At 49.4% G+C, this 11,437-nt stretch overlaps 1 protein-coding gene across 2 annotated transcripts in view; it reads right to left on the reverse strand.

Moving 5' to 3' along the window:
- Positions 1–11,437, reverse strand: part of DLG5 (discs large MAGUK scaffold protein 5) — a 209,991-nt gene that overhangs the window by 34,444 nt on the left and 164,110 nt on the right. For both annotated transcript variants that reach the window (XM_032783051.2, XM_032783052.2), the window contains exon 17: positions 1,499–1,637. In XM_032783051.2, the coding sequence (XP_032638942.1) occupies positions 1,499–1,637 (139 nt within the window). The remainder of the gene's footprint in view (positions 1–1,498; positions 1,638–11,437) is intronic.

Raw genomic sequence — 11,437 nt, forward strand, 5'->3', positions numbered from 1 at the left:
CTCCATCTCTGGAGATATTTAAGAGTAGATTAGATAAATGTCTATTAGGGATGGTCTAGACAGTATTTGGTCCTGCCATGAGGGCAGGGGACTGGACTCAATGACCTCTCGAGGTCCCTTCCAGTCCTAGAGTCTATGAATCTTAAGAGTGTCATTTGTCAGATCAAAGGGTGAGAGGCAAGAGAGGCACAGAATTGACTTGCTCAAGGCTACACAGCAAGTTGGTGGCAGTGTAGCAGAGCGGTCACCCTGCTCATGCCCTGAAGGGCGTAAAACAGCCCTGGGAGAGGGTTGGGGCAGGGGGAAAGCTAGGCTGATTGGGGGAAGCAGCCATAGTGGGGCCATGCCCCAATCAGGCCACGGCTGGCCCTATAGAAGGCACACACACTCTAGCTTCAGAGAGAAAAGGACCTGGCTGCATGGGAGCTGAGAAGGGTACCTAGGGTGAAGCAGTGCTGGGGAAGGGCAGAGGGAGCTGGGGAGCTCCAACCCAGCAAAACCCCAGGCCGCAGGCCTAGTTAAAGGCCTACAAACAGGTACTGGGGCTAGAGAAGGGCAGCCCAGAGACAGGCAAAGACAGCAGGTCCTAACCCCTTTGCAAATGATGAGTGGTTTACAGACTGCAGTCTGCCCCAGGGAGCGGGGGCTATATGATGACTGGCAGTAGCCACTGAGGCAAGGTGGGGATAGAGGGTTGGGGATTCCCTGGAAGGGGAGACCCAGAGACAGTGGGTTGCTGCTGGGGCCAGAACCCTGAAGTAGAAGGGAACTAGGGTCTGGGAGGGACACGGGGGGCAGCGGAAGGTGAGATATCAGCCAGCAGAGGGTGCTCCAGGCTGGAAAGAGCTAATTCTCGAGACAGCCAGCAGGAGGCACCGCACCGGTGAGTCGTCACCCCACCACAGGCAGTGACAGGATTAGAATCCAGATCTATTTATGTACACTCCAGTGCCCTATCCATGAGACTACGCTGCCCCTTCACTTAGCATGAAGACCTTTCCCGAGATCCTTGTGAAGCATGAATAACCTTTCTGAGTCTCTAAATTCATGAGTTCTCTCCAAATAAATTCCCAAGTCTCTGGTTATCTCTCAACAGCACAACTTGAATCTTTTGTGATCTTTGGCGTATAGCACCCACCATAACAAAATGGAGCTTGATGGGATAGCAAGACAGACAGCAATGCCCAAGGGACTGTCTGTGACTCCATGGTAAGACTGTTGTAGTGCTTTAGGAGTTCAATGGGTTGGTGAAATCTAATTAAAGAACATACCACCAATTTGCTTTTTGATACTCTGCCCTGAGGTTGGCACTCAGGGTTGTGAACCAGTCCAGACAGCGTGACAATCATAACGGTCACTTCTGGCCTTCACATCTACGAACTGAATTCTCCTTTGAACACAAAATGAGTAAGTCTAGCTTGCTGTCAGAATATTAAAATTGAGGAAACTTTATCATTATGACATTACAGACATTACCATCCAGGTCAACCTCACTAACCTGCTGACATGGCTCCAGTGTACAAGGAGGAAGAGACAAAACCATCACTATGCCTAGTGGAACGTTTTGGGGAATACGGCGGCCACTCCTGGAGCTCCGGAGAGAGATGCTCTTCACTGGCTGGAGTGTATTTCTGTACCTGTAAGCAAAGTGCAGAATTCAATCTGCAACTAATCCAGAAAGCTTTGTATAAACTGGTACAAAAATAACATCCTGGCCAGCACTTGATGTTGATTATTATGCTTTGATCCCACCACTTTACTGATATCACTGTTCTTCACTGTTCTTTCATGTTGTCTTCATCTTCAGGCTCCTCTCTGCCTACATCTCAGCTCTCATTCTCTCCCACAGGATTCTCCCAATCCATTACCTATGGTCCACCAGTCCCTCTTGTGGACTCTCTGTATACTATGCCCACTGTCCTCCTCATGCCTTCTTCCCCCTTTATGGCCCTGATTCAGCAAGGTATTTAGGCATGTGTGTTAACTTTGAGCATGTCAATGGGCCCAGTGTCTTCAAGGGCTTGCTCAGATGCTTAAAAGTTATGCACCTGGCAAATTATCTTGCTGAATCTATGTTGGAATTCACTCCCTCTTCATGCATGCAAAATGTCTACCCCTTTATTCAAATTCTTTCTTAAACACACATTGGTCCCACATGTTCTCAACAATAAACCCCTCCAAAAACAGATGTTTAAAAACTAATTCTACGCTTTTCCCCTCCCAGACATTAGAGCACATGGCTGCCTAAAACAAGACTGGCTGCTGGGCCTGAAGGTGTAGCACTGGGTCTCAGCTTTCAGGTGCACGTGGAGCAACTTCTCTTCTGGCTGCTTTAACAGGTAAGCTGAAAGAGCTGGTTTGGGCTGTGGATACACATTTCTACGTTGTCTGCTTTACACAGAGTGAACAGGCATGTCTGAGTGAGGAAATCTGATGTGCACTGAGATTTCGTTGGCCAAGAATGCCAGTGAGTGTAGGCAGCTGCAAGCACAGTTTTTTTTAAAAATGCATAGCCCTCATAATGCTATTTTCAAGGTAAAAGCAGTACAGCATAAAAAACCATGATATTAAAAACATAATATACAAAATACGAATCACTAAAGGCTTCTCAGATTTCTTCATGTGACAGGAAAGTTGTGTTATATAGTGCGAGAGACTTAACACCACACACAGGCACGCATTCTTACTGCCATGCCCTCCCTGCTGCATTAGTAGCAGACATGACTGTTACCCAACCATGAGAAAAGCCATTTGTTCATCTCTTGTTTTTCCCCCTCCCAGTCTTATTTAATTAAAATTCTCTAATTCACTCAATCACCTTGATACCTGGGCACATTCCACAATAAAAAGGCACAACAACAAATATACCCATAAACTGTGCCACACTGCACATCCTGTATATTTTTGACATAAATTTAACACTAATAGATTCACATTTACATGGAGGGCAAGACTCTGTCTTTCAACCTGAGAAAGGGGTAGTGCCTAACCTGCACCAGCCTCAACCTAAGAGTGGCTCCAGAAGACATTGTTCTTGGTGACACTCCTTTGCTCACAATGCCTCCGTTGCTCCTTGACGTATACCAGCTGATGGGTTCCAATGCTCTGTCCACTTGTGAGGAAGCAGCAGACACACAGCATCTGCACAGCTACCTAGTTCAATCCAATCCACAGCTACCTAGTCCAATCTAGCTATCGGAACAGAAAAACATCCTCCACAATACGGCTATTATTAGCATTACTATAAAAAACAGGACATTTTCATTTCTGATTTTAAGTGCATAAATATGGAACTTTAATGTAATTTTCTGTATTTTAAATATCTTCATTTTCCACCACTAACCCTTCTCAAAGGGCCCAATATTAGCTTAAGTACAACCTCTGCAATTATTTTAGCTATGATAGTGCATAAAAGTCACTCTTGTGAATGCCATTCTTTTAAAAAGACACTACACAAACCCAATTTTAAACCCTGCTCTGAACTTCACAGCTCTCTTCTCCAGAGAGAAATGTGTGCACTCTTGCATCTCCAAGCCTGAAACCCTCTCACATGGGCATTATTAATTCAACATGTTGATGCATCAATCACCTTAAAGAACAAGTTGCAAAATTATGCTGTGTTTTCATTATCTGAAAAATATTTGTTGGGGGAGCAGAAACTATAAATCTCCATCTATATGGTAACTCCAAGACCCCTTGGAAAGTATTACTAACCAATACTGACATATCCTGACAAGGTTCACCTGTTCCTATCTTGATTGGTAACAAAGGTACAGTGGAGTCGCATCTTACGTGGGGGATAGGTTCTAAAGTCAGCACGTAAGGCGAAAATCGCATATAGTCAAAATTACCCTTGAAAATCCCTTAAATCACCCATAAAGTACAGTATACTGAACATGGTTTTGTGTACAGTATACAACCCTGTACAGTAATATGTATAAATGTATAATGTATATGGTAATGTACAGTACATAAGAGTACATATGCAAAATATAATTTTACAGTACTGTATTTTTAATTACAGGGGGTCATCAGGGCTTGATGTCGATCCAGGAGACGGAGGTGACGAAGAGCGAGTCGTAGACGAAGTGGTTGGCTCTGCTTCAGCTTGAGAAGTTGATTGCGTAGGCTCATCTGCTGCTTGTTGTTTTCCCTTGAAACACATGGTAATTGGCAACTGTCGCTGTTGTCTCTTGAGCTGCTCAAACATTTCTTGATATGGTTTCAAATCATCTATAATACTGTGTGTGATTTTGAGGCTTTGTTCCATAGAGGGATCATATTTAGAAGTTAAATCATTCAAGTGTTTCGCTGCTTGGAATACTTCAGCAAATTTATGAAGATTCCAACTTGCTAGCTCTTCCTGTCTGTCGTCGTCATCTTTTGTAGATGATTTTATCGGTTCCTCTAACTCTTCCTTAGTCATTGTTTCTCTATGGCTCTCAATTAATTCTTCAATTTCTTCCTCAAGGATGTTGACGAAGCCATCACCACCCACTTGCCTGGCCACCTGAACAATGTGTTTCACTTCTTTGTCAATGGTCGGAAACCCCTTAAAATCATTCATACATTCTTTCCATAGGTTTCACCAACATGCAATGACTGTTTCAGGCTTGATTGCATCCATTGCCTGTTTAATGTAAGTGATGCAATCGGCAATATTGAAGGACTTCCAGCACTCCCTCACATTAAGATTGGGATCAGCATCCTTAGAGCTACATATCCATGAGAACATAAACCTCAGGTATATGGTCTTGAAACAGTAAATCACGCCTTGGTCGAGAAGTTGGAGGATAAAGGTGGTATTGGGCAGTGGGGGACGCAGAGAAGACTACTTCAACGTCATTGTGTGGAAACTGGAGTGCTGCAGGGTGGCCAGGAGCATTGTCCATGATCAGCAGCAATTCAAAGTCAAGTCCTTTCTCTTCGAGGTACCGCTTGACCTCTGGAATGAAACTCTTGTGGAACCAATGCAGAAATAATGCTGCCGTCTCCCAAACCTTTTTATTTGATTGCCAGAAAACAGGCAGAAGATTTTTGTTCTTGCATTTTAAGGCATGGGGATCTGCTGCCCAGTAGAGCAAGCCCGACTTTATTAAATGCCCAGCCGCATTGTCAGATAACACAGTCACATGATCTTTAGCTGCTTTGAAGCCCAGGGGCTTGTCTTTCTGATTTTGAAATGTAAGTGCGGCTGGGCATTTTTTCCCAGAAGAGCCCAGAATTGTCAGCATTAAAAACTTGTTCCAGAAGATAGCCCTTTTCTTCTATGATTTTCTTTGATTGTTCACGGTAGGCTTTTGCTGCCTCTTCATTGGCAGATGCAGCTTCACCAGTAGTCTGCACATTTTTGAGGTTGAAGTGGTTCCTAAAACTGTTAAGCCAATCTTGGCTGGCTTTGAATTCCTTCTCATCAGAAGGCTGTGTCCTCTTTTCTCGCAACATATTGCCATCAATAGGCACACATTTATGGTTCACGTCCTCCAGCCATTAGTTTAATGCCTTTTCAGTCTTCACTAAAGTCTAACAACATATCTGGCTTGTCACCTTAGTAGTTATTGGAGCACTTGATGCCACCGCTTGACGAATTTCCCTCTCTCGAATCTTGATGGCACAGATGCTAGATTCGATGCGGACATATTTATGCTCCATGTTGGAGACCGACATACCATCTCTCAATAAGTCCAACACAAGCAGTTTTTCCTCCAGCGTTGGAATAGATCGCTGTTTCTTTGGTTGAACACCAGATGAAGTAGTTGGCTTGCGTTTAGGGGCCATGGTGTACAAAAAATACGTATCTTTAAACACTAGAAACACACTCAGCACGGCGAGATGCTCACACGATGAGAGGCATGTGGGAACGGAGATCAACTGAGGGAACAGCAGATTCATATCTCCCATCTCATGCTCACTCCGGGACATACGCTCACTGAATGGAATGGTGGGTGGAATTGCCTGCACTATTTACAGGTATCTTGTTGTTTTAATTTTTTTTGCCAAGCATGTATAGTTGGATTTGCGTAAAGGACAGTTTCTTGTTCCGTAACTGGCGTTCTTCAAAATGTGTTGCTCATGTCTATTCCACAGTAGGTGTGCGTGCTCACCATGTGCATTGGTGCCAGAAGTTTTTTTCTCATCAGTACCTGTAGGGCGAGCGCTGCTGCGACCACTGGAGTAGTGCCTCTATAGCACACTATAAGGGGAGCCACGTGCTGCCCCTACCCTCGGGTCCTTCTTGCTGGACCAACTCCGACAGAGACGAAGGAGGGCGGGATGTGGAATAGACATAAGCAACACATCTCAAAGAACGCCAGTTACAGAACAGGTAACTGTCTTTTCTTCTTCGAGTGATTGCTTATGTGTATTCCACAGTAGGTGACTGCAAGCTATGTCTCATGGAGGAGGGTAGGAGTTCACAGATTCTCCAGCTGAAGCATAGCTCTACTGAAACCAACGTCATCCCTGGCGTGGGAGACGATCGCATAGTGCAACATGAATGTGTGTACTGAGGACCAGGTAGCGGCTCTACAGATGTCCTGGATAGGGACATGGGCCACAAAGGCCACTGATGAGGCCTGAGCCCTTGTTGAGTGAGACATCATGATAGGTGGTGCAGGAACCCCTGCTAGGTCGTAGCATGTGTGGATGTACAACGTAATCCACCAGGAAAGCCTCTGGGTGGAGATCAGTTGACCTTCATGCACTCAGCTGAAGCAACAAAGAGTTGCAAAGACCTGAGGAAAGGCTCAGTCCGATCCAGATAAAAAGCCAATGCTCTGCACACATCAAGCGTAGGGAGACGATGTTCCTCATTAGAGGCATGAGGTTTGGGGCAGGGGATAGGCAGGAAGATGTCCTGGCCCATGTGAAAAGCAGAGACCACCTTAGGGAGGAATGCTGGGTGTGGATGGAGCTGAACCTTGTCCTTGTGAAAGACTGTGTAAGGGTGGTTGCAGGTCAGGGCCCTGATCTCCAAGAGCTGCCAGGCTGATGTGATGGCCATGAGGAAGCTACCTTCCATGAAAGGTGAGACCATGAGCATCTGGCCAGGGGTTCGAACGGGGGCCCCGTGAGGTGGGATAACACCAAATTTAGATCCCACTGAGGAACAGGGATTCTAGCATAAGGAAAGCACCGGTCTAGCCCTTTGAGGAAACACCTGGTCATGGCATGGCAGAAAACTGAGCAGCCCTGAACTAGTGGATGGAACGCCAAAATAGCCACTAGGTGCACCCGATGGAGGAAAGGACCAGGCCTTGAGCTCTAAGATGAAGGAGGCACTCAAGGATAAGTTGGAGTGGGGCAGACACTGGGGAAGTATCCCACTCGCCCGCCCACCTGGAGAACCTGGACCACTTCGCCAGGTAGGCTCTGTGTGTGGATGGTTTTCTACTTTCGAGAAGGCCACGTATGACCCCTTCTGAACACCTTCTCTCATCCGCATCTAGCCACTGATCAGCCATGCTGTCAAATGGAGGGTGGCCAGATTGGGGTGGAGGAGGTGACCCTGGTCCTGGGACAGTTGGTCCAGGCGGAGCAGCAACGGCCGCAGAGGGGTCACAAGCAAGCCCAGAAGGGTCCCATACCAGTGTTGCTGGGACCAAGCTGGGGCAATCAGGAGGACGCATGCCTTGTCCATTTTCACTTTCTCCAGGACCTTGCCAATGAGAGGAAACAGCGGAAAGGCGTAGAGGAGTTGACCCAGCCGTGACAGGAAGAAGGCATCTGGAACAGAACCTGTGGCAACGGCGGTTCTGTCGGGTTGCAAACAGGTCTACTTGAGGAGTGCCCCATGCTCGGAAGAGCTGGTGAGTGACCTCCGAGTGGAGCGACCACTCATGTTGGGAGGAGAAAACCCTGTTCAAGCCATCAGCTTGTGTGCTGTTGATGCCTGGTAGGTGGAAAGCCTTCAGGGTGATGTTGTGGGCGATACAGAACTCCCAGAGGCTGAGGGCTTCCCGGCAGAGGGCTGAGGACCTCGCCCCACCTTGCCTGTTGAGGTGAAACATCATGGTGGTGTTGTCCATGAGTACTCTGACCACCTGGCCGTGCAGCTGTGAGCTGAACGCCACACAGGCTAAGCGTATCGCCCTGAGTTCCCTGACGTTTATGTGAAGGGACAGCTCCGAGGCCGACCACATCCCTTGGGTCTGTGAGTTCCCTATGTGGGGCCCCCAGCCCAGGTCCGACCCATTGGACAGTATGTCTAGTGATGGTCAGGTCCCAGAAGGGAATTCCCTGGAGCATATTGGCAGGGCAGGACCACCATTGTAGCGTGGCAACCACCTGCGCCAGTACTGAGAGGACCTTGTCCAGTTTGTCCCAGGCCTGGGAAAACTCTGAGGCCAATCAGAGTTGGAGGGGCCTCATCCGAAGCCTGGCGTGGTGGACCACGTATATGAACGCTGCCATGTGGCCCAGGAGCTGCAGGTATGCCCTGGCCATGGTGACGGGGAACTCCGTGACCAAGGCTATAAGCCCCTTCAGTGTCTGGAACCTGTCCAGGGGAAGGGAGGCTGTGGCCTTGGAGGCATCCAGGAGAGCGCCTATGAATTCTATGCACTGCACCAGAACCAATGTCGACTTGGCTTCGTTTACTAGGAGGCCTAAGTTGGCACACATACCCAAGAGCAGGTCCACATGGTTCTGTACGTGGGACCATGAGCTGCCCTTGAGCAGCCAGTCGTCGAGGTAGGGGAATATCTGTACCCCTTGGTGTCTGAGGTAGGCCGCCACTACCACCATACACTTTGTGAATACTCTGGGTGTGGTGGACAGGCCAAACGGAAGGACCATAAATTGGTAGTGGTCTTGTCCCACCATGAAACAAAGGAAGCGTCTGTGCCCCTCAAATATATGGATATGGAAGTATGCATCCTGGAGGTCCAGGGTCTCATACCAATTGCAAGGGTCCAGAGTGGCTATGATACATGTCAGAGAAACCATGCAGAACTGGCATTTTGCAATGAACCGATGAGGTCTCAGATCCAGGATAGACCTGAGACCTCTTTCGCCTTCCGGATCAGAAAGTAACAAGAGTAAAACCCTTTCCCCCGGAACTCTCATGAAACCTTCTCCACAGCTCCCAAGCTGAGGAGCCGACCCACTTCCTGCCGTAGCAGGGGTAAATGCAACGGATCCCCCTTGCTGTCTGAGGGCGAGGGTGAGACAAATTGTAGCGTGTAACCCTGGGAAACGGTGTTGAGGATCCATTGGTCCAATGATATTCAGGACCATTCCGCAAGGAACACACACAAGTGGTTGCTGAAGGCCTCCTGCAACTAGTCAAAACTGCATCCTGCTCTGCTGCTTGCCCCTGGAGGGCCCACGCTGCTGGGCAGAGGAAGGCTGCCTCTGAGGTCACTTATTCTGGGTCTTGGACCGCTTGTAGGCGGGCTCATATCTCAGCTGAGGCACAGGAACAGAGGCTTGTGTCTTAGGCTTTTCCTTGGAAGGGACATAGAGCCCGAGGGTCTGTAGAGTAGTACGTGGAGTCCTTCATAACATGGAGCCTCACATCTGTTTGTTCTGCAAACAGGTCCTTGCCGTCAAAGGGAAGATCGTGCATCACAGACTGTGCCTCTGCGGAGAGTCCAGACAGCAGTAGCCACAATGCCCTGCACGTGAACATGGCTGAGGCCATGGACTGAGCAGCCGTGTCAGCTGCATCCGATGCCACCTGCAGAGCAGCCTTTGAGGCAGTGGTGCCCTCCTCCACCAGCACCTTAAAATCCTTCCTTTCGCATTCCAGGAGGGAGGGCTCGAATTTCGGCAGTGACCCCCACAAGTTAAACTCATAATGACTGAGGAGGGCTTGGTGGTTGGCCACCCAGAGCTGGAAGCTGGCAGATGAATAAAGCTTCCTGCCAAACGCATCCAGTATTTTAGAGTCCTTATTTTTGGGTGTGGGTCCTGGTTGACCCCATCTTTCCCTATGATTTACAGACTCTACCACTAGGGAGTTGGGGGCTGGGTGGGCATAAAGATGTTCGTGCCCTTTCGTGAGCATGAAGTATTTGCACTCTGCCTTTTTCGATATGGAGGCGAGGAAGGCTCATGTTTGCCAGAGGGCACTGGAAACGTTAGCCACCCCTTCGTGCAGTGGGAGGGCCACTCTGCCTGGTACCGAAGATGACAGCACGTTAAACAGAGTGTCTGAGGGTCCCTCCATTTCCTCTGCTTGGAGACGGGATGTACTTGCTTTAGTAGCTCCTGATGAGCCCTGAAGTCCACCTACTGTGCGGAGGGAGGGAGGGCTGCAATTTTGTCATCCGGTGGTCGAACTCCTCGTGCAGTGCCGAGGATCCATGACCCGCTGATCTGTCCCTCGGAAGTCTGGATAATGTGGCTGAAGGAGCCTCCGATGCCCCTGCAACTGACCGAGGACCTTGCTGGCCCAGGGAGTACACTGGCACCACTGGCCTTGCCACAGGGGCCCTTGCCACTGACTCTGGTGCAACACTGGCGCCATCAGCTGATCAGGTTGGCCCAGTTGAGTCGTAGGGTGCTGCGTGGAGGTCGAGGTCGGGGTTACCAATGACCTACAGGTGCCGTGGGAGCGGTAGTACCGAGAGCGACGTCTGCCATGGGATAAGGACTTCAACGTTGACGAACAGTGCTGCCTCAAGCTGCTACTCCTCGAGACACTTCGACGCCTGGATCTGTGATGACGGGGAGCTGGCGATCTCTGCCAGGAGCTGTGGGAACAGTGCCTCAATGCGAGAGAGATGGAGGGTGGCCGGCAATGGCGCCCGTGTCGGAAGCGGCTTCCGTAGCTCCGTTGGGAATGGGAGCATCTACAGTGTCTGCGCCTGTCCCGCCAATACTCTGTACTCAGCGTGAAGCAGTGCTTGGAACTCCGCTCTGATGGCACCTGACCACACCTGTTGGGTGACAAAAGCGGAGGCTGGAGGCTGTGTCCTGACAGGACACTGAGCGGCGAGCAGGCCAGAGAGCGAATCCCTGACTTGGATCTGCGCTGGGTTGGTGTCAACTGTCGAGAGCCCAGCGGCGGCTTGCCCCTAAAGTGGGGTTCGGGTGCTGGTGGTGCCCTGGGCACCTGCACTCAGTGTCTTTGGCCGCTTGCAGGGCTGCCAACGTCGAAGGAATGCGGATGTCTGGAGAGGCCTGAGTCGACGCAACCGGGCTGCTCTGCTCAACCTGAGTCAGAGCTCTACAGCCCGGGAGGGGGAACTGGGACTGCCCAACACAGGTCTAGCCGCACCCCTTGCTTTCTCTTGATGCCTCTTAGAGGACAGGGTCTTTCTCCGCTTCTTGGGCCACGTCTACATTACGGGATAATATCGAATTAGCTAAAATCGGTTTTATAAAACTGATATTATAAACTCGATTTCATGCGGCCACACTAGGCACAGTAATTCGGTGTTGTGCGTCCATGGTCCGAGGCTAACGTCGATTTCTGAAGCGTTGCATTGTG

This window comes from Chelonoidis abingdonii, chromosome 15 (genome assembly GCF_003597395.2).
Source record: "Chelonoidis abingdonii isolate Lonesome George chromosome 15, CheloAbing_2.0, whole genome shotgun sequence".
NCBI lineage: Eukaryota > Metazoa > Chordata > Testudines > Testudinidae > Chelonoidis > Chelonoidis abingdonii.